At 59.2% G+C, this 22,473-nt stretch overlaps 1 protein-coding gene and 1 long non-coding RNA gene across 7 annotated transcripts in view; one reads left to right on the top strand and one right to left on the bottom strand.

Moving 5' to 3' along the window:
* Positions 1-14,513, top strand: part of GNB1L (G protein subunit beta 1 like) — a 60,165-nt gene extending 45,652 nt beyond the window's left edge. For all 6 annotated transcript variants that reach the window (XM_051837283.2, XM_051837276.2, XM_051837286.2 and 3 more), the window contains 2 exons: positions 1,748-1,963; positions 13,957-14,513. In XM_051837283.2, the coding sequence (XP_051693243.2) occupies positions 1,748-1,963; positions 13,957-14,208 (468 nt within the window). In that variant the 3' untranslated portion in view covers positions 14,209-14,513. The remainder of the gene's footprint in view (positions 1-1,747; positions 1,964-13,956) is intronic.
* Positions 5,074-13,960, bottom strand: LOC138847390 (uncharacterized). The gene is made up of 2 exons (XR_011385170.1): positions 12,958-13,960; positions 5,074-12,924 (listed from the first exon to the last, which is right to left on the bottom strand). It is a non-coding gene; the product is annotated as an uncharacterized lncRNA (long non-coding RNA).
* Positions 14,514-22,473: the final 7,960 nt, after the last annotated feature.

Here is a 22,473-nt window from a genome sequence, read left to right as displayed (position 1 = left end):
ACAGTATCTCAGGGCCAGACGGATGCCCCTGGCTGCACCCTGGGAGCCGTGGCGTTGCACAACCGTGTAAAAATTCCAGCAGAAAAATGTGTCGGAAGGGATGTACCAACTTGTCAGGGTAATTAGCACAGCCGACAGGAGGACAGGCGGTGATTGTGTCGGGGACACGAGACCCGGCCTGAGGCTCTGGCTCCCGGCCCTGGAGTCTCAGGTCCCTGCAGCCGTCCCGGCCTGCGTTGGATGGCAGAGAGTTGGCAGAGGCCCTGCTGCAAGTGGCTTCCGCTCCCCCATGGGACCCCCCTCCCACTATGGGCTGTAGGCTGTAGGTCTCCGTAGGGAGTGGGGGAGGAGCCAGAGAAGAGCAGATGGGGCCACTTCCGGTCAGGAGCCGCCAAGGCTGCAGCCATCAAAGCCCCTGCTCCAGAAAGTCTGTCCCTGGGAGGAGGCCGGGAGACCCCAGCAGGGAGTGGGGTTGGCCAGGTGAGGACCTCAGGGCCAGGCCGGCTGCTGGGCACCACTACAGGTGTTCTCTGAGCATCAGGCTCACAGGCCACACGCAGGCTTCATGCCGAGCCTGGCCAGAGCCGCTCTCGGCGGTGAGCAGAGCCCTGGGCCCAGGAGACCAGGAGGAGAGCACAGGCAGGCTAGGCGGAAGGTGACACAGGTAAGGGAGCCGAGCCACCGTGTAGCGTAACAGACCCCACCGGGCCCCAGGCAAGGTCTTCAGAGGCCCGGCAGTGGCTGGGATCCAGACAGAGTACCTGGCCCCGACCCTGCCCTGCACAGCTGCCGGCCGCCGGAGCCCTGTCTGGGGAGCCCGAGCTCTGCCTGAGAGAACCATCCTGGGTCCCCATGCTCGGGGCTGACGAGGCAGGAGCAGCACGCAGCGTGGCTGGGCCCCACGCACGTAGGTGCAGGGTCCTCATGTCAGGGACGACGCTGGGGAGGCACAGCCGCCACCCGCACCCCTCTGGGGAGCCGCCCTCCTTCCTGCCCCCCAGTGAAGGCGAAGTCGCCAGAGCACCGTGGTTTGCAGCCCTGTCCGGGCACACAGAGGTGGCCTCTGGACCAGCTCTGGACCAGCTCTGGACCAGCTCCGGCCTTGGCAGGTGTACCGCGGCCACACGCAGGCCCTGGTGCCTGCGTCCGTCCCCCTGCCCAGCCTCAGTCTCCCCTTCCGACCTGCAGGCAGCCCTGGCGTCTACTCGTCAGAGCCACGGGTTGCACCCAGGCCTCCTCCAGGGTGACGCGGGGTCCCAGCCCACTCCTCTCCTGGGGCTGTTGCAGAGGATAAATAAACGAGGCGTCTGCCCAGGGCACAGAGCCCTCTGACCCCGGCCCTCATTTATCACGACGGCACGGCCCCGCGGAGCGGCTCACGCCAGGCTGCGGGCAGGGGCGGGGGGTGGGGGCGGCTTCCGCAGCCATGCGGACGAGGCCCAGAAAGTTCATTTTCATGGAGGGAGCTCGGGATGCCCCTGGCTGGGGGCTCTGGACGGGTGACCCGCGTAGCAGGCCGGGGAGAGGATGCGGGAGCACGGGTCCTCCCCGGGCGTGAGAGAGGCGGGGAAGGGGCAAGTGGGACCTGGCCGGCTGCACGGTGAGGGAGCCAAGTCTCGCGGCTGGGGCTGCTGGCTGCCAGGGCACACGGGGAGCACAGGACAGGCGGGAGCCCCAGAGCCCCCCTTCCACCCTGAAGCTCCGTGGAGACGGGGTCCCTGATTCTGCTGCCTGCCCCGCCCCGCAGGCTGACTCCAGCTCCCGCCCCCTCCTCCTGGCTGGCTATGAGGACGGATCGGTGGCCCTGTGGGACGTGTCCGAGCGGAAGGTGTGCAGCCGCATCGCCTGCCACGAGGAACCGGTCATGGGCCTTGACTTCGACCCCCAGAGGGCCCGGGGCGTCTCAGGCTCGGCGGGGAAAGCGCTGGCTGTCTGGAGCGTGGACGGGCAGCAGGCCCTGCAGGTCAGTGTGCGGGGGTGGGGTGGGGGCCCGGCCCCATCCATCCTGCCCTGCACTAACAGTCTGATAGGCTGAAACAATATTTAGGCATGAAGAGGAGCCGGCGCACATCCCCGGCTAATCCATCACGCGGAGGCGGGCGCGGGCGGCACAGGAAGCAGGGGGCGTGGGCGCGGCCGAGCGTTCACATGGTTTGGGTTTCTCGCAGACCCCGGGTTAGCAGCAGTCACGTCTTGTCCATCTAGCGAAAAGGCACGTAGAGTACTGAGGAAGGCTCAGGCCCCTTTGTGGGAAACTCAGAGGAATTTGTTCAGTAAGGAACTGATTAATCAAAAAAAAAAAAAAAAAAAGGAAGAGGGGGACTTCATGGAGCCGAGGCCCCCTGTGGTGGTCTGCGGGCAGGCCCCGAGGGAGGCCGCTGCTCACGGGCAACAGGAACGCCTGAGGCCTCGGGGCCCAGTGGGAGCTCCTACAGATCTTCCCACAATGCCTGTGGACTCTGCCAGCCAGCCTGGCCTGGCCTGGCTCCAGGGTGCTGGTGTCCAGGCCTGGGCCTGCAACCCTGGTGCCCGGCACGGGGTGGCCAGGCCGCAGGCGTGGCTCATTTGAGAAGCTGGAGGTGGTGCAGGCCACATGGGGCCTGAGGTGCTGGGGCATCCCGGGTCTCGTGGCCCCCAGAGGGTGGGCTTGGCTGCAGAGTGGGCTCTGGGGGCGGGCGAAGACCCTCCTTGTGAGCTACGAGCCTCAGACGACCGAGACTTGAGCATGGCCGGTGAGTGGAAACAGCTCTGCACCCAGGTGGGGGCGGGAAACCCCAGGATCCCAGCCCTAGAGCGCCGAGGACAAGGCCTGTGGGCTGTGGAGGGCCAGGCCGAGCCAAGGCCAGCCCCCAAGGGGAGAAGCTGCCTGGCAGGTGTGGTGCCTGGAGCTCAGAAGGGGCCTTAGCTTTGGCCATCAGGCCCACGTGGGAGTGGGCACTGCCAGCCTCCCAAGGCGGGAGGGATGGAAAGGCCCCCAGTGAGAATAGGGACACGCTGAGGGGACAAGAGTGCTGCTGAGTGATGGCTGGGGTACAACCGAGGGACTTGTCACAAGGTCATCCTGGGACAGGGGTCACCGGGACATAAGGTGATGTGGCAGCCCAAGGAAGGCGCAGCACCCAGCGGAGTTGGGGCCAGCTTGAGGGCCAGCTGCAGCAGGGGTGGGGCATCTGGGGCTGGTCCCTACAAGGTGCCCGGGAGCTGAGTGGAGGGGACGGCATCTGTGTGCCCATCCGTGAGACAGGCAGGGAGGCCCTGCTGCAAGGGGCGGGGCTCCCCAGCCGCCACCTGGGAAGAAGGTGGCCCCAGGTGGGAGGTGGGAGGAGGTGGGGGCCAGGCAGAGAGCTGTCAGTCATTTCACAAACTGGAGGCTGAATGGGGCGCTGAGTCCTCAGTCTGTGCTGAGCCTGGTGGGGCGGGGGTGGGGGTGCTGAGCTGGCCAGGTGGGCGCGGCGGCGGCCAGGCGGCGGAGTGGGGTGGGGGTGTCTCCCTCACACCCTGCTCCCTGGCGTTTCTCCTGCAGTGGTTTTGACTTTGCCAAGGGCTGGACACCCAGGCAGCTTTCCTAAGGGCTCCGCAGGGGCTGCAGCCCCAGCCACACTGCCTTCCCCCTCGCCCTGATCCCCTGCCTGCACCCAGGACCCCGGGGAAGGGCCCTCCTGTTGCCCCGGGCCAGATCCGCCCTGCCTCTCCTGGTGTGTTTGGGAAACAGCTGCTGGAACTTAAGACTGAAATTTATGGGCACGTTCCGGTGCAGAGACGAACTTTTACTCTACTAATGAATCGAAAAGTTAAAGCAGAAGGGGGACCAGGAATTAATGAATCGGAAAGTTAGAGCCGGGGAAAGGGGGGAGGCGCATCAAAGCGGGCGCACGGCTCCGTGCCGGGAGGGAGGGTGCAAGCCGGTGCGCCTGACCCGGCCTCACGCCCAGCGCTGGCCCCAGAGGCCTTGCCCTTAAGGAGGAAGCTTTGCTAAGAAACCCCACCTGAGGGCGTCCCTGACACCTGGGAGCAGGTGAGGCAGCCTCAAGGCCCTCAGCGTCCACGGGGGCCCCACGGCGCTGTGAGAGCCACGTGGGCCCGCACGGATGGGCCTCCCTCGTGTCCTCCCGCCGAAGCCTCTAATGAGCCCACATCAGTCTCCCCCCGCGGGCCCTGGGAGCAGAGCCGCGGGTGAGGTTCCCGCCGCGGAGCGTGGGTAATCGGAACCAGATGGCGGCCGTGCCGTGCATTCCTGGCACCTGAGGTCATGCGCTGAGCGAGCCACTGGTGGCCAGAGATGCTTCCCAGAGGGTCCCGGGCCGGGCCGGGGGCTGCGGCAGTGACAGGAGGCCATCCTGGTCCGGACGCGCCCCAGGGGTGCCGAGGATGGGGCAGGGAAGGGGGGGATACCCAGCCACGCCATGGCCACATGCCCGTCTTCCCGAGGTGGCTCTCCTGTGAGCGTGGGGCCGGGGGCCGCGGCTGCCATCGGGCCCAGGTGGCGCGCAGGCCTGTGCCTCCCTCCCACACGTGGCGCAAGAGCCGCCGCCTTGAAGCGGGACTGATTTACAGCCAGGGGTATTTTTAGGTCTTTAAGTAATAATGAGGCTCCCCCACCCCAAGTCAGCCCCGGGCCAGGATCAGAGCAGTGGAGGCTCTCCCTGCCCGGCCAGGGCCGGCGCCCAGGGCCGCGGTCCCATCTGCACCACAGCGCCGACCACTGCCGACCCACTCCCCGGCTTGTTAAACCTTTTACTTACTGATTCCTTCACTCATTTATCCACTTGTTTATTTCTTCATTTAGTTGATGTGAGAGCCCGACAGCTCCCATTTGCTGGTTCACTCCCCAGATGCCCGCAAGGACCAGGGCTGGGCCGGGCTGGAGCTGGGACCCAGGAACTCAGTCCAGGTCTCCCACGTGGTTGGCCGAGACCCAGTGCCTGGAGCCGTCGCTGCTGCCTGCCAGGGTGTGCCTGAGCAGGAGGCTGCAGGCGGGAGCCAGGGCCAGGGACTGGCCTGCAGGCACTGCCCCCGCTGCACTCAGCACCCGCCAGTAGCAGTCACCAGGGGCTGCCAGGCAGGGACCACAGGGCCCAGGGCCAACTCCTCTGTCTACCATCACTGTGGCCCAGCTTTGTACCCACCCCTCCTTCCCCAGGGCATGTACAGGTCTTTCTGAAATGCTATTTTAAAAAAAAAAAAAAAAAAAAAGGTTTGTTTATTTATTTGAAAGTCAGAGTTACACAGAAGGAGAGAGAGGTCCTCCATCCGCTGGGTCACTCCCCAGTTGGCCACAACTGCTGGAGCTGCGCCAGTCCGAAGCCAGGAACCAGGAGCTTCTTCCGGGTCTCCCATGCAGGCGCAGGGGGCCCAAGGACTTGGGCCATCTTCTACTGCTTTCCCAGGCCATAGCAGAGAGCTGGACTGGAAGTAGAGCAGCTGGGACTTGAACCGGTGCCCATATGGGATGCTGGCACTGCAGGCAGTGGCTTTACCCACCACACCATAGCGCCGGCCCCAGGTACAGGTCTTTATCCACATGAGAATCACCTCCCTCCAGGGCTCCCCTGCTTCTTGCTGAGATGTGCCAGGCTGGCTCTGCCTCTGTGTTGTCACCTGTTTCCTGCAGCAGCTGGGTGGGATATGGAGTCCCTCCTGTTCCCCGTGGCAGGGGCTGGGTGCCTCCACCACCCTCTGCCTGCGGGGACCTTGGCTCAGGGCTGTGCCACAAACTCCCACTTGTCCTGGGCTCTGGGTGTCCATGGCAGGGTCGAAAGCAGCTCTCTTCTCTCTGGAAACGTCATGCCATCAGTGCATTCCTATAAAGAAGGAAAACTCCAGGGAGGGACCCCTTGGGGTCCCCTGGCCCAGGAGAGCAAAGGGTGGTGGTGCGACAGCAGCCTGCTCTGAGTGGCAGGGCAGGGCCTCCGGGGCCTGCAGACACAGGCAGGTGCCTCTCCCCACCACCGCCACCACACAGGCACATGGCTGTGTCTGCCCCCAGCCTGCCCCAGTGTGTGCCAGCCCTCGCAGCCGGGGCCCCATCTTGCCCTGTGTGGAGAGGGGCGCCCAGGCGGGGCTCCGCACTGCGCCATGGCAGTTCAGCTGCTGGAGGACGCGCACAGGCGGGGAGCATGGTGGACCCAGCGCCAGGTCCTCTGGGCACAAACAGGAGGTAGGCACAACGCCCAGGGCATGTGGAGACAGTGTTGGTGGCAGTGGGCCGAGAGCAGTGGGCTGGGGGCGCAGGCCTCTGAGGAGGCTGCTGTCCCCAGAGCGGCAGGCATGAAGGGGCTGAAGGCAGTGCAGGTCGCTCAGCAGCCCAGACCCTGCCTTACGGAGGGCCGAGGGTGGACCAGTGAGGTCTGTGCTGGGCAGGTGGACAGGGAGCCTCCACTGCCCCCTCCCCCACGGAGGAGCCCACGGCGTGAGTGGGTGCTGGGCTCCGCCTCCCAGACTCAGACAGTTCTCCTCCCCACTGTTAAATTAGCGAACGTCATCATTCAGTGGTTCTCTTTAACCTTCAAACAACCGAATACCCCTAAAAACACCTGCCAGACGAGGCATCTGCTGCCCGCACCCCGTACACGAGCTCTGCTTCCAGCCCGGCCGCTCCACTTCCCACCCAGCTCCCTGCCACCATGCCTGGGAGGCAGCCGGTGACAACTCTAGTGGTTGGGCCCTGCCGCCCACGTGGGAGGCTGGGGTGGAGCTCTGGGCTTCCGGCTTAGGCCTGGTTCAGTCCTGACTATCGTGTACATTTGTGGAGGGAACCCCACAGATGAAAGATCTCTGTCTTGCTCTGCCTTCCAAGTAGATTTAAAAAAAAAAATTGTGGATCTTTAAAAAAAAAAAAAAAAAAGTCCGGCGCCACGGCTCACTAGGCTAATCCTCCACCTGCAGCACCGGCACATCGGGTTCTCGTCCCGGTTGGGGTGCCGGATTCTGTCCCGGTTGCCCCTCTTCTAGTCCAGCTCTCTGCTGTGGCCCGGGTGTGCAGTGGAGGATGGCCCAAGTGCTTGGGCCCTGCACCCCATGGGAGACCAGGAGGAAGCACTTGGCTCCTGGCTTTGGATCAGCACAGCGCACCGGCCGTAGCGGCCATTTGTGGGGTGAACCAACAGAAAAGGAAGACCTTTCTCTCTGTCTCTCTCACTGTCTAACTGCCTGTCAAAAAAATTAAAAATTAGAAAAAAAAGATCTATTTATTTATTTGAAAGGCAGAGGCAGAGAGAGGTCTTCCATCTGCTGGTTCACTCCCCAAATGGCCACAATGGTGGGAGCTGGGTTGATCCAAGGTCAGGAGCCAGGAGCTTCTTCTGGGTCTCCCATGCAGGTGCAGGGGCCCATCCTTGGGCCATCTTCTACTGCTTTCCTGGGCCATAGCAGAGAGCTGGATCAGAAGTGGAGCAGCCAGAACTTGAACCGGCGCCCATATGGGATGCCAGCACTGCAGGCGGCGGCATTACCCGCTATGCCACAGAGCTGGCCCCAGGAGCTTTAAAAAAATGGGAAAAAAGATGTGCCCCCGGCTCTGCTGGGCCAAGGCGGGGCTGCACCTCCCTTCCTGTGGCTTCCTGTGCGGTGGCATCGCGCCACAGGTGTCCCCTCCTCTTGCAGTCACTGGGTACACCAGGCAGGGGGCCCCAGGCCTGCCCGTTTGGGAGGAAGTAATATTTTTCTAGGAGTGAGTCTGTAGGCGTGAACCTCTTCAGGGTGTCTCCCTAGTGGCTTCCTCCGGTCGCACTGTTGCAATTTGTGTGTCTTCCAGCCACATCCACCGTGCTGCTCCTTTTGCGTGCCTTGGTCAGCACTGTGCTGCCTTTGTCCATCTTGGAAAACTCTTTGTTTTCATGTCATCACGTCTGTCCTTGTCCCCTCTGGGTTGGATCTGCAGCTCCAAGTGGAGCTGGGTGTGTGCCCTGCACGTCCTCGGCTCCCACCACCCGTGCTTCCACGGGGTTAGGCCGGCTGCTGGGTCCCACATTGCGAGATGTCACTGTTTTCATCAGTCCTCACTTTTTGGCGGACCCTGTTTTTATTTGTTCTCTGGCCGCTGAGCTGATTAGAGTGTTTTTATGGTTCCAAATGTTTGACTCTCCCCCTCCCCCCCCACCCCGCCCCGTTATCTTTCGTTTCTCGAGCTCTAACTTAATTGCACTGTGGTCACAGAACAAGGTCGATATGATATCAGTCCTTTGAAATGTGCAGGCCCGTCCAGTCTGCATAAGCCCCACACATGTTGCTTCAAATGAAAAGTGCTTGTGGCGTTCCCTGCACAGCTGTACCTGCAGACGCGGGGTCGGGCGTGCTGGCCGTCGTGGAGGGGCGCCCCCACGCCTCAGCCCCCTCCCTGTGGCTTTGCCTCCCGGTGGGGGCGGGGTGAGGGAGGGATCCACCCTCGCTTTATGCATTTGGGAGCTGGCTTTAGGAACCTGCACCGCTTGACCCCAACGGCTGCTAACCCGAGGGCACTTCCAGAGTCCACGGGAGGTCCCTTCCACCACCTTCCAGAAGCGCTCTTGTGCGGCCCAGGCCAGGTTCCCTTGGGCTGCTACTTCCTTTACAGCATTTAAATACATGTATATGTATTTCATCCCTTTTACCTCTCACCTTCCTGAACCTTCAGATGGGGAGGGGGGTCTCTCTTGCAAAGCTGGGGCTGGCTCCAGGGGGTGCATTCCCGGCATTCTGATTCCAGGAGGCCGTCTGGCAGAGATGCCTCTGGTGGGGGGCCTTGGTGGCCAGCGCTGGCGGCCACTGAGCGTGTGCAGCTGGCATCCATGGCACCCCTGCTCCGAGAAGACCCCTGGGTTCTGGGCCCTCTGCTGGGCTGGAGTCAGCCCCCGGCCCCATCTCCCTCCATGGGGTGAGGAGGGAGACCCATCCCACACTTTCACACAGTGTGATAGTTTCTCTCTTCCCTCATGATTTCCTGTGGGTCATCGGTAGCTTCCTTGGCAGCATATTATTGAATTTCCATATATCTGTTGGCTGCCGTTAATCTAGCTTGAGCCTGCTGTCAGTGAGTACGCCTGGTACAGTTTCATCAGTGGGGATCTGTTGGGCTGGTGCTTGGCCATGGCACACAGCCACCGGCGCCTACACGGAACAGGGACTGTGCCTGGGGGCACAGGGCACTAGCAATTCTTGCTTTCTTATCCTGACACTCTTTTATTTATTTATTTAAAGTTATTTATTTGAAAGGCAGAATTACATGGGAAAGAGAGGGGGAGACAGAGAGATCTTCATCCATTGGTTCATTTCCCCAAATGGCCACAATGGCCAGGGATGTGCCAGGCTGAAGCCAGGAACCAGGAGTTTCTTCCAGGTCTCTCATGTGGGTGCAGGAGCCCAAGGGTTCAGGCCATCTTCCACTGCTTTTCCATGCCATTAGCAGGAAGCTGGAGCAGAAATGGAGCAGCTGGGACTCGGATGCCGGCACTGCAAACGGCAGTTTAACCCGCTATGCCACAGCACCAGCTCCAATCTCTTATTTTTTGAAAATGTTTTATTTATTTTCATTTTATCTCAAAGCCAGAGAGACAGAGGTATTCTGTCCATGGGTTCAACTCCCCAAATACCCACAACAGCCGAGGCTGGGCCAGGCTGAATGAAGCCAGGATCCAGGAACTCCATCTGGGTCTCCTGTGTGGCTGGGAAGCAGAGGCCAAGTACCTGAGTCATCACCCGTTGCCTCCCAGGGTCTGCATTAGCAGGGAGCTGGAATAGGAAGTGGAGCAGGGACTGGAACCCAGATACTGTCGTATGGGCTGCGGGCATCTCAAGCCCAATTTTTTTTTCTAAGATTTATTTATTTATTTATTGAAAGGCAGAGCTACAGAGAGGCAGAGAGAGAGTGTGTGTGTCTTCCATCTTTTGGTTCACTCCCCAGTGAACAGTTGGAGCTGTGCCAATCTGAAGCCAGGAGCCAGGAGCTTCTTCCAGGTCTTCCACGCAGGTGCAGGGGTGCAAGGACTTGGGCCATCTTCTACTGCTATCCCAGGCCATAGCAGCTGGATTGGAAGTGGAGTAGCCAGGACTCGAACTGGCGCCCATATGGAATGCAGGCACTGCAGGCGGCGGCTTTACCTGCTACGGCACAGCGCCGGCCCCTCAATCAGTGTTTTAACCACTGCTCCAAACGCCCACTCCTGTGCTACAGTTCTGTTAGCAAACGTTTCTCTAGCTTCTGCTTCTCTGAAAACTGTCCTTATTTCCCCTCCCTGACTTGGCATCTCAAGGAGGACGAAGTCTGGGGTTGCCTTTTCTTCTCACCCTGGGAGATGTTGTTCTGCCGTCTCTGGTGAGAACTCACGACCCCTTCCTGTCGCTAGGGCCGCAGCGGTCCCACGCCCGTGGCCACGGCTCCCGTTCCCTCTGGTTTTCAGCAGCTTGACCGTCGGGTCCTGACCTGTACATATTTTCTTCTCACCCTAGTTGGGTTTTGCTAAGCTTTTTTGGTCTATAAGTTAGTGCTTTTCATTAAAACTGGAAAATTTTCTGTCATTTTTTTTTTTTTGACAGGCAGAGTGGACAGTGAGAGAGAGAGACAGAGAGAAAGGTCTTCCTTTGCCGTTGGTTCACCCTCCAATGGCCACCGCGGCCAGCGCGCTGCGGCCGGCGTACCGCGCTGATCCGATGGCAGGAGCCAGGAGCCAGGTGCTTTTCCTGGTCTCCCATGGGGTGCAGGGCCCAAGCACCTGGGCCATCCTCCACTGCACTCCCTGGCCACAGCAGAGGGCTGGCCTGGAAGAGGGGCAGCCGGGACAGAATCCGGCGCCCCGACCGGGACTAGAACCCGGTGTGCCGGCGCCGCAAGGCGGAGGATTAGCCTAGTGAGCCGCGGCGCCGGCCTGTCATTTTTTTTTTAAGATTTATTTTTTTTTATTTGAAAGAGTTACAGAGAGGGAGAGGCAGAGGGGGAGAGAGAGCTTCCATCTGCTGGTTCACTCCCCAAATGGCCACAACAGCCAGAGCAGGGCTGATCTGAAGCCAGGAGCCAGGAGCTTCCTCCAGGTTTCCCACGTGGGTGCAGGAGCCCGAGCACTTGGGCCATTCTCCGCTGCTTTCCCAGGCACATTAGCAGGGCAGCCAGGACTCGAACCAGTGCCCATATGGGTGCAGCTCAGCCCCCACACTGCTCCCCTTCCCACTGAGCCGGGCTTGGCTTCCAGCTCTGTGACAGAGGAGGCCCAAGGCAGGCCTGACTCCAAGGGGGGAGACCTTGTTCCTGAAGGGAGGCCATTGTGGCATCTCCCCTGGTCTCCCTGCAGTCATCTCGATCCATTTCCCCCACAGAGGCTGAGCTCCGAGCCACTCAGCACGCACAGCTCAGCCCTCGCACGAAGACTGACGGGGAGCCCACGCATCGTCTTAAGCCTCCCCCCAGGTCTCCTCATCCCGCTCTCCTGCCCTGCAGATCCCAGTCCTGTAGCTGCCCCAGCTTCTGCCCTCTGCCTCCTCAGCTTAACGCGAGCTCTGTGTTTTGCCTGGACATTTTGGCCAGGACACTGTCCTTGGGCAGAGGGCACTGGGCATTTGGGAGGGTCACCCCAGCAGCTGGCCTTCTTTGTGCCTGCCACCTGGGGCCTGCAACAGTTGCCTGTGTGCTTCGTCCTCTGCTATGGCTGCTTGTAGCCAGGACACTGGTGTGGCACCACACTGTGGTGGCCACTGTCCTGCCATCCTCACCTTACGAGAGAGAAACCTGTTTCTGGGCTGAACGAAAAGAGCCGTAGCTCTCCATTCCCTGGTTCACTCCCCAAGTGGCTGCTGCAGCCAGAGCCAGGCCAGGCCGACACCAAGAGCCAGGAGCTCCATCCAGGTCTCCCACAAGGGTGGCAGGGGCCCAAGCACTTGGCCATCTTCCACTGCCTTCCCAGGGACGTTAACAGGAACTGGATCAGAAGCAGAGCAGCCGAGACTTGAACCGTCATCACTGTGATATGGAGTGCTGGCGTCACAGGCTCTTAACCTTCTGTGACCATCGTTACACATCACAGGTGGCCTAACTTAATGCTTCGGTTCTGAAGTTCACGGCTAAGATGGGCCTCCTGGTGTTTGTCAGTCCTACCTCTGGGTCCCCCTCACTACATTTGCACAGGCTCGGATTTAACATAGCATAATCATAGAGCTGCCGTGCAGAGCTACTGTTTTTATGACTCCATGCAGATGTGCGAGTAATTTAAAAAAAATTCCCTGGAAAATTTTAGTTGCAAGATGCCTTTATTTTGGTGCAGGAGAATTTTGAAATCCAGGTACGGTTTTGTGGTAATACGCATTTTCCACACTCGCGGTCCCTCCCCAGGCTTCTGGTAGTCACTCAACCGGTTCTGAAGCCCTAATCCCCGTTTTGTTTCAGGCCTAATCCTGCTGTGCCGCGTGCCAGGCCACTTGCTGCGGCGCCCCAGTCACCTCTAGGAGAGCTGAGTCTCGCTCCAAGTTCTCCTAAGGAGCTTACGGAGCAGTATTCTTTTTGAGTCCTTACATGTTCAAAAATGTCTCTACTATTGTCTCTGCGCTTGAGCGACAGTTTGGCTGGATATAAAACTCTCCCTTCCCCAGCCCTCGCGGGCACCACCACGCTGCCCGCTCCCCGGGTGGGGCCAAGGCGGGTAGGAGCCTTCCACTTGGCCACCGGAAGAATCCCCTAGGCCTGGCGACTATAGGAGAGCACGTCTTCTTAAAGATTTGTTTATTTGAAAGTCCAGGTTGCACAGAGAGAGAAGGAGAGGCAGAGAGAAAGAGAGAGAGAGAGAGAGAGAGGTCTTCCATCCGCTGGTTCACTCCCCAGTTGGCTGCAACGGCTGAAGCTGCGCCAGGCCAAAGCCAAGAGTTTCTTCCTTGTCTCCCATAGCAGAGAGCTGGATCGGAAGTGGAGCAGCCGAGACTTGAACCAGCTCCCATGTGGGATGCCGGCACTGCAGGCAGCGGCTTTACCTGCTACGCCGGCACTGCAGGCAGCGGCTTTACCTGCTACGCCCCAGCCCCGGCCCCGAGAGCACCCTCCACATCGGCTGTTCTGTAGCTTTAGCTCCAGGATTTCTTGAAGTCGGGAGTTGCTCTCCTTGAGCTTTTTCTTCTTCTGTCTCTTTGCTCGGCTCTGGCATGTCTGGTTTCTTTGGGGTTTTGCCAATTTGGCATCTTGCTTTTATTTTATTTCATTTTATTTTTGAGAGCTGGAGGTCTCCCATCTGCTGGTTCACTTCCCAAATGCTTCTAAGTGGCAGGGACTGGGCCAGGCCAAAGCCAGGAGCCAGGAACTCCATCCAGGTCTCTCGTGTGGGTGGCAGGGACCCAGTGACACTGCCTCCCAGGGTCTGCATTAGCAGGGAGCTGGAGCCAGGCCCCAGGGTGGGGCGTATCAGCATGCGTAGTCACCAGTCACCAGGAGGCCACATGCCTGCCTGGAGCCTTGGCTTTACAAATGCAATCTCAGAGGTCTCTCCTTCTGTTCATTCACGGCAAGATGGACTGTTTTTCTCTTCTTTCCTCTGCGCTCACTTTGTAGAAATGAGTGTTCTTGGGGGCCGGGGCTGCACCCAGGGTCAAGTGTCCGCCCCCATCGCAGGATGGCAGAGGCCCCATCACTGACCATGCGGGGTTAGCAGCCCACGGCCATATAGCCAAGGACTGCGGGGAGCCGGCTGGGGGCTCCCAGCTCCCTACAACAGGCACTGGGTGGGGTCCACACCAACAAGGAGCCTGCCTAACCCCATCATGTGCCAGTGCCCCGCCCCCTCCCTGGAACGGTTCCAAGGACTGGGGTCTTAGCCGCGGGGCGGAGCGGGGGTTCACGCTCAGCCACAGCCCCGGCCCGGCCCGGCCGGCTCCCATTCCCGGCGGCTACCCCAGGGCCTCCTCCCTCAGTTTTGCCGGAGGCGGAGCTGGCGCTGCTGGACGCGGCACCTGGTCAGCAGGGCGGCCCCAGAGGCAGTCTCATGCGTCCCTCCCCCTCCATCCCGCTCACAGGTGTGCCGCACCCACCCACTCACCAACCCTGGGATCGCCGACCTCGCCCTCCGGCCAGACCGCAGGCTCCTGGCCACCGCGGGCTGGGACCACCGAGTCCGCGTGTTTCACTGGCGGACAATGAAGCCGCTGGCGGTGCTGGCCTTCCACAGCGCTACGGTCAACTGCGTGGCCTTCGCCTCCAGCGGCCTGCTGGCTGCAGGCTCCAAGGACCAGCGCATCAGCGTCTGGTCCCTCTACCCGTGCACGTGACGCCCCGACTCACGTGACTGCCTGCGCACGTCATTCCCCGCCCCCTCCACAGAGGATGAGGAGGGGCGGCGGGCACCGGACCCCAGCCTCGACCTCGTGGTGGGAAAGCATCATAGGGCCTGTGAGGACCGAAAGTCACAGCCCAAAGAGCCCGCACTCTGTTCACGAAACCGCCTTCCTGTTGGGAACTGCCACGCGTGAGAGGCGTGGTGTAGGCCTGGCAATGTTGCGTGCCTCCCCATAACACCCCACCCCCTCGCCCCGGGAAACCTGAGGGTATTTTCCAATAAATTCTGCATTGGAAACCTGCAGGCTGAAGGTGGAGACGCCGTGGGAAGACATCCCCCAGCCTCTCCCCAACCAGGGGTCAGAGCTCTTGGCCTCGGCCTGCTGACCAGTGGGTGACCCAGAGTATGGTCCCCAGGGCCAGGCCTCAGAAGACCAAGGACCCGCAGCCACCCACCGATGCCCAGCACTGAGGCCGGGGCCAGGAAAGGGATGAGCCAGGAGGGCAGAGAGTGTGCGCAGTGGGCAGAGCCAGGCCCACCAGGGACCCGGGGAGGAGTGGGCACCGCAAAGAGGTGGCAGAGCAGGTGCGGGGCCAGGTGATGGGCAGAAGGCCCCATCCAGAGTGCAGGGGTCCTGAATTCACCACAGCAAGGGCACCAGGCACCCAGAGCCTGGCAGTGAGAACCTGGCGTGGCTCCGTGCAGATCAGGGCCCCTGCATCCCTCACACGCGTCAGCATCCCTCAGCAAAGCTTCTAGGGCCATCTGCCCGGCCTCAGCCTTGGAGGGCGCTCTGGGGGAGCAGCTGCCTGGTCCTCGCCTCACCGAAGCCCCCAGCACACCCTGTTCCCACCCAAAAGCCCCTGGCATGTGCTGGGAGGGTGGGGCTGCCCCTAACCCCCATTTATGCCCCCCCTGAAAATACGACGTACTTGCAGAAGGCGACTGGAGCCTGCAGCTGTGGGGGTGTGTCCCAGGCAGGAGGACAGGGACACCTCCCTCCAGCCTTGTATGCTGACCCTGTGGCCCTTGCTCCTCCAGTGCATGCTGGGTCTGGGTGGACCTGGTAGGCAAGCACCTGGGGTCTTCCATGCCTGGAGCCACAGCAGGGCCCATGGGACCTCTGCATTACCAGGATGCCATTACAGATCACCACGCATCTGGACCTTCTGAGACCTTCCACACATAAGAAACAGGGTCCCCCAGCACCCCACCCGGATGCCTGGCCCGGAAACAGCGCATTCCCCAAACCTCTGCTCATCCTTGTCCCGTCCCTCGAGAGGCGTGGGTCTGCCTCAGCCACTCTGCAGGTGGCTCCTACAGGCACCCAGGTGGGTGCCACAGAGGGCCTGTGACAGCAGCCGTGGGCGGGTCCATCTTCTGGAGAAAGGCACCAGGAAGCCCAGCAGGGAGCAGCAGGTGTCCGCCGAGGAGACGTGGGGCAGGTGGCTCCATGCTCAGCAGCTGGCCCCACCTACCCCGCACCCCGCTGTGAAGCGAGCTTGGCCATCGTCATCAGTAGGCACTGGGTCCCTCTGGGCAAGTGGCCTCCCTTGGGCGCCTTTTGCTTTGCTCCTGAGTGTGGGCCTGGCAGTGTGCGACCTGCAGGCAGCCCAGACAGGGCTCCTGCACACCCACGGGTCAGCCCATGCTATGAGACGGTGCGGGGACTGACTCCAGGGGCCCCAGCGCCCCTTCCCCCAGCCCGGAGCCGCCCTGCTGCTGGGCCATGCATATCTGCACACTGCCGGGAGCCACGTTCGGTCAGGTGCTCCCCACCTGTGCCTCCGCCAAGGCACCACGGAACGCCCTCCACACAAAGAGCTGTTTGCTCAGAGCAGAAGCATCGCTCCAGGGGGTTCTTGAGAAACGCTTGAGTCTCAACCAGCTATGACCTCCAAGCACAGCCCTAGTGTGGAAGACAAACCAGCCCCGAAAGCACTGGGGCTGAACTCACCGTGCACCCGTGCACTCGTGCCCCGTGCAGGTGAACTGCTGAGCCAACTCCGTGGCCTGTGGAGGGCACGCCTGCTCCACCTTCCTCCTGGGGCCCTGGCACACCTGCGAGACCTCAGCCTGCACGTGGGGCTTGCAAGGAACCTCCTGGCACCGTCAGCTCCCCCGGTAGCACAGCTCCCATGCACACTGGCTCTTATCATCTGAGGCCCACAAGGGCCAGGCGGGAGTGACACGTGCTGATGAGCTGGCACACCACTGACAAGGCCCCAAACAGGGTGTCCACAGAGAATCCAGACACCAAAGGGGGCATAAAATCTCCCAGCACGAAGAAGTGGGACAAGAATGGCGAATGAAGCGAGAGAATTGGTGGTGGATGCTCAGGGCCTTTGGATGGGCTTTGTCCACACCACCCCACTGCAAGGGCTCTGGGGAGCAGCCGCTGGCCCTCTGCCCATGCACCTCCAGCAGCATGCACACAGTAGGTCAGTAAAGCACCCACTGTGTGCTCGTAGGATGGCATCATTGATCATGGAGCCTGCAAGATTGTTGGCCGCCACCTCCCTGTCTTGGGCAAATGTGGGGCACCTGCCAGGTGAGTCAGACATCAAGGCAGTGGATCAGGCCAGACTGAACCAGGAATTCTCACGGGTAAACAGGAGAGGCCGCTGTGGCATTCAGGAAAAGACCTGGCGATCCCTGAGCCCTACCCAGGGCAGGGACGACTGAGACACATTCCTGCTGTTGTCCTCACAGGCGGCCCACGTTGGTTGCAGGCTAGTGCGGCTGCCCAGAACTCAGCATCATTGTGAAAGCCATCGTGTGTGTGTGTGTGTGTGTGTGTGTGTGTGTGTACAAGCGCGGAGGCTGTGGGCCAGGAACACAGGAAGGGCTCTGCTGGGCGGTTTTTCATCTGCTCCACACAGCAGTGCCTGCGCAGCAGGGTGCCCTTCCCCCACACCCTTTGCACCTTCACCACCAGAGGGTTGGGCAGGTGGGCAACCGCTAACACAGCCACCTGCCCTGCTGCATCTGCTGGGGGGAGAGGGAGGTGTCCCTGGGGAGTCACACTTAGACAAATCCAGGAGGCCAGTGGGAGGGGACGCAGACCCGGCCTCACCTCCTGGTGGAGGAGGGGCGAGGTGTTTGCAGTCTTTATAAAAGAACGGTTGTGGCATAGTGGCCTAAGCCTCCACCTGCAGTGCTGGCATCTGTATGGCCACCAGTTCGAGTCCAGGCTGCTCCACTTCTGATTGAGCTCCCTGCTTGGGCACCTGCAGGGAGACCTGGAGGAAGTTCCTGGCTCCTGGCTCCTGGCTTGGGATGGGCTCAGCTCTGGCTGTTGAGGCCATTTGGGGAGTGAATCATGGAAGATCTCTCTGTCTTTTCCTCTCCCTGTCTGTAACTCTACCTCTCAAATAAATAAATAAAATCTTGGAAAAAAAAAAAAAGAACTGTCTCCAGTGTGTTTTTTTGGTGAGGAGGAGAGAGCATAGGCAACCAAGACCCCGGAGACTACAAAGAAACTCGCACTTGGGCACCATTCAATAGGAAAAGGACAGGTGTTTATTTGTTCTTTGTTTTGTTTTGTTTTAGGATTTGTTTATTTGTAAGTCAGAGTTACAGAGAGAGAGCTTCCACCTGCTGGTTCACTCCCCAAATGGCCACAATGGCCAGAGCTGGGCCAGGCCAGAGCCAGGAGCTTCTCCCATGCAGGGCTCCAAGCACTTGGGTCATCTGCTGCTGCTCTCCCAGGCACATTAGCAAAGAGCTGGATTGGAAGTAGAGCAGCCGGGACTCAAACTGGTGCTCATATGGGATGCTAGTCACAGGCTGAGGCTTAACCCACTGTGCCCCAAAACCAGCCCCAAGGTACACAGCTTTTTTGTTCTTTCTTTTTTTGCTGGTACCTTTGGTGACGTACCCAAGATATCCATGGCAAATCCAACATCTGTGTTTTCTTCTGAGTTTTATGGTTTTAGGTCTTGCATTTCAGTCTTTGATCTACTTGAGTTATTTGTGTCACTCTTCTGCAAGTGGATGTCCAGTATTCCCTGCAACATTTGCTTAAAAATGGGAAAGCAGAGGAAGATGGCCCAAGTCCTTGGGTCCCTGCACCCATGTGGGAGACCTGGAAGAGGTTTTTGTCTTCTGGTTTTGGTCAGGATTAGCCCTGGCCATTGCAGCCATTTGGGGAGTGAACCAGTGGGTGGAAGACCTCTCTGTCTCTCCCTCTCTCTCTCTTTGTAACTCTGCCTTTCAAATAAATAAATAAATCTTTTTTAAAAAACATTGTGTGCACCCAAAGATGTTACCAACAGAGCAACAAAGTCACTCATGGAGTGGGAGGAAATCTTTGCAAATCATTTGTTTCATGGGATTTTGATCCAGAATGCACAGAGAACACCTAAAACTCAACAACAAAAAAATCCTCTCGAAAAATGGACAAAGCAGGCCGGCTCCATGGCTCAGCAGGATAGGCTGCTACTTGCAACCCTGGTATCCCATGTTACAGGCCCACTTTAAGTCCCAGCTGCTCTGTTTTCAACCTAATTCCCTGCTGATACTCCTAAGAAGGCAGTGGAAGATGGCACAGGTGCTGGGGCCCCTGCACCCCCGTGAAAGACCCAGATGGAGTTCCTGGCTCCTGGCTTTGGCCTGGCCCAGCCCTGGCTGCTGCAGCCATCTGGGGAGTGAACCAGCAGATGAAATGTCTCTCTCTTGCTCCCTCTCTTGGTAACTCTGCTTTTTGGATAATAGATAGATAGATAGATAGATAGATAGATAGATCAAATCCTTTAAAAAAAAAAAAAAAGAAAAATAAGCAAAGGATTTGAATAGACAGACATGTCTCCACAGAAGACTTGTGACTAGCCAAATAAACATACAGCCTAAGTAATCACTGGAGAAATATAAATCAAAACCACAAGGAGGGGCCAGCGCTGTGGTGCAGCAGGTTAAGCCTGTAACACTGACATCCCGTATGGGTGCCATTCTGAGTCCTGGCTGCTTTGCTTCTGATCCAGCTCCCCGCTAATGGCCTGGGAAAGCAGCAGAAAATGGCCCAAGTGCTTAGACCCCTGCACCCACATGGGAGACCTGGAAGAAGCTCCTAGATTCTGGCTTTGGCCTGGCCCAGCCCTGGCTGTTGCAGCCATTTGGGGAGTAAACCAGCAGATGGAAGATTTCTCTCTAACTTCGCCTTTCTAATAAATAAGTGTAAAAAAATAAGAAAATGACAAATTTGTTTTTTTAATAAAATTTTTAAAAGATTGATTTATTTGAAAGGCAGAGTTAGAGAGAGGCAGAGAGAGAGAGGTCTTCCATTTGCTGGTTCACTCCCCAGATGACCACAATGGCTGGAGCTGCACCGATCCAAAGCCAGAAGCCAGGAGCTTCTTCCAGGTTTCCCACGTGGGTGCAGGGGCCCAAAGACTTGGGCCATCTTCTACTGCTTTCCCAGGCCATAGCAGAGAGCTGGATCAAAAGAGAAGCAGGGGCTGGCGCTGTGGCATAGCAGGTAAAGCCACCGCCTGCAGTGCTGGCATCCCATATGGGCACCAGTTCAAGTCCTGGCTGCTCCACTTCTGATCCAGCCCTCTGCTATGGCCTGGGAAAGTAGTCGAATATGGCCTGCGTCCATAGGCCCTGCACCCACATGGGAGACCCAGAGGAAACTCCTGGCTCCTGGCTTCAGATCAGTGCAGCTCCAGCCACTGCGGCCAACTGGGGAGTGAACCAGTGGATAGAAGACCTCTTTCTCTCTCTCTGCCTCTCTTTCTCTCTCTGTGTAATTATTTTAAATAAATAAATCTTAAAAGAAGAAGAAGAAGAAGAGAAGCAGCCAGGACTCGAACTTGCACTCATATGTGAGGCTGCACTGCAGGCCGCAGGTTTACCTGCTACACCATAGCACTGGCCCCAATAAATTTTTTTTTAAAGGATTTTTATTTGAAAGGCAGAGGACAGAAGATCTCTCTCCACTCCCTTTTTAAAAGATTTATGTATTTATTTGAAAGAATTACACAGAGAATGAGTCAGGGAGAGAGAGAAAGAAAGAGGTCTTCCATCCACTGGCTCACTCCCCAGATGGCCACAATGGACAGAGCTGCGCCAACCCGAAGCCAGGAACCAGGAGCTTCATCCAGGTCCCCCAAGCAAGTTCAGAGGTCCAAGCACTTGGGCCATCTTCTGCTGCTTTCCCAGGCACATTAGCAGGGAGATGGATTGGCAGTGGAGCAGCCGAGACTTGAACCGGCACCCCATGGGATGCCGGCACTGCAGGTGTCAGCTTTACCTGCTACGCCACAGTGCCAGCCCCCCAAGATTTATTTATTTATTTTGACAGGCAGAGTGGATAGTGAGAGAGACAGAGAGAAAGGTCTTCCTTTTGCGGTTGGTTCACCCTCCAATGGCCGCCACGGCTGGCGCGCTGCGGCCGACACACCGCACTGATCCGAAGGCAGGAGCCAGGTGCTTCTCCTGGTCTCCCATGGGGTGCAGGGCCCAAGGACTTGGGCCATCCTCCACTGCACTCCCTGGCCACAGCAGAGAGCTGGCCTGGAAGAGGGGCAACCGGGACAGAATCCGGCACCCCGACCGGGACTAGAACCCGGTGTGCCGGCGCCGCTAGGTGGAGGATTAGCCTATTGAGCCGTGGCGCCGGCCAGATTTATTTTTATTTGAAAGGCAGAGTGACAGAGAGCAAGGGCAACACCAATAGAGACTGTCCATCCACTGCTCCACCAGGGCACTCGGCCAGCCCTCCTTGGAGCTGGAACCCATCCCTACCCCTGACTTTCTAGCTGGGAGGCCCCCAAAGCCATGGTTCCCAGAGGACTGCTTTGAAAAGATAATTTTTAAAGAGATTATTTATTTGAACGGCAGTTACAGAGAGGCAGAGGCACAGAGAAAGAGAGAGAGAAAGAGGTCTTCCATCTGGTGGTTCTCTCCAAATAGCCACAATGGGTGGAGCTGTGCCGATCAGGAGCCAGGAGCTTCTTCCAGGTCTCCCACATGGGTGCAAGGGCCCAAGGACCTGGGCCATCTTCTACTGCTTTCCCAGGCCACAGCAGAGAGCTGGATCAGAAGTAGAACAGCCGGGACTCGAACCAGCGTTCATATGGGATGTCGGCGCTGCAGGTGGTCACTTCACCCACTATGCCACAGCGCTGTCCCCGAAAGATCACTTTTGTGCCCCTTGTTCACACCCATCCGCCAGGCAGGGCCTGGGGTGTGGGGGCCCAGCCGTCCCAGCCTCCTGCTCATGAGCCATACCCCAGGCTATGAGTATGGGCTGAGCCCATCTTTGGACAAAGCCATGCCCCCACCTTCTCCCCTCCTTGGCCCACTCTCTGTACCCCGTATTGTGTAGACTGACCCCCATGGAGTCCATTCCCCAGCTGGGCCTTGGTCCCTTGCCAAAGCTTGCACCCATCTCGCCCAAAACCATGCCAGGAAGCCACCCGGGTCACTGCCCCCTCACTCTGGTCACTGCATGATCCACTCTGGCTTAACCCCTTCCAGGCCAGCCAGGGGGGTGATGGCCCTTGGGACCTCCATCTCGTCTCTAGGAGAGAGCCCCAGGCCCTGGTTCATGACCTGTGCAGGCTCAGGGCTCAGGGAAGCGCCGTGGCCCCGCTGCCTTGAGGAGAACAGTGGAGTCTGGAGCTCACGACCACACAGTGTCCCCTCCCCAAAAGGTGACAACCATGCCCTACCACCACGTGCTCAGAAACTCTCTCCACCTGGAATGCTTTCTGGAGCCACCAGGTAGAAATTAATAAGCAATCAAGTCCGATCCAAAAGGAAAAAAAAAAAGTGCAGGTCAGGGCTAGTGTCACGGAACAGCGGGTTCGGGTGCCAGCTGCTCCACTTCCGATCCAGCTCCCTGCTGATGCGCCTGGGAAATCAGCAGAAGATGGCCCAAGTGCTTGGGCCCCTGCACCCTCCACTTCCTGGCAATGACCTTGGCAAGGTGCTTGGAAGCAAGCAAGCTTCAGGAGCACAGAGCAGGATGTCCAGCCATCCTGAGCTGGGGCCCTTGCTCTCACAGGACCCAGCAGAGTAGAACCATTGCCCTAGGAGCACTGAGCTGCCCCTGGGCTGTGCCCTCCCCCACCAAGTGTCCTGGGGACGTCCCTCCTGGTTCAGCCAGCAGCTGGGGTAGGTGTGTGGCCTGGGGTCCATTCCCCACCCTCTGATCCCACCTTGGCCATCCCTGGGCAGTTCCCGTGGAGGTGACCTCAGCCTGCAGCAGCCCCTTGCCGGGCTCCCTGGAGCCCCCTGAAGAGCGACAGCC

This window comes from Oryctolagus cuniculus, chromosome 21 (assembly GCF_964237555.1).
Source record: "Oryctolagus cuniculus chromosome 21, mOryCun1.1, whole genome shotgun sequence".
Lineage (NCBI taxonomy): Eukaryota > Metazoa > Chordata > Mammalia > Lagomorpha > Leporidae > Oryctolagus > Oryctolagus cuniculus.
Note: the sequence above shows the minus strand (reverse complement) of the source record. Positions and strands in the feature narration are given on the sequence as shown.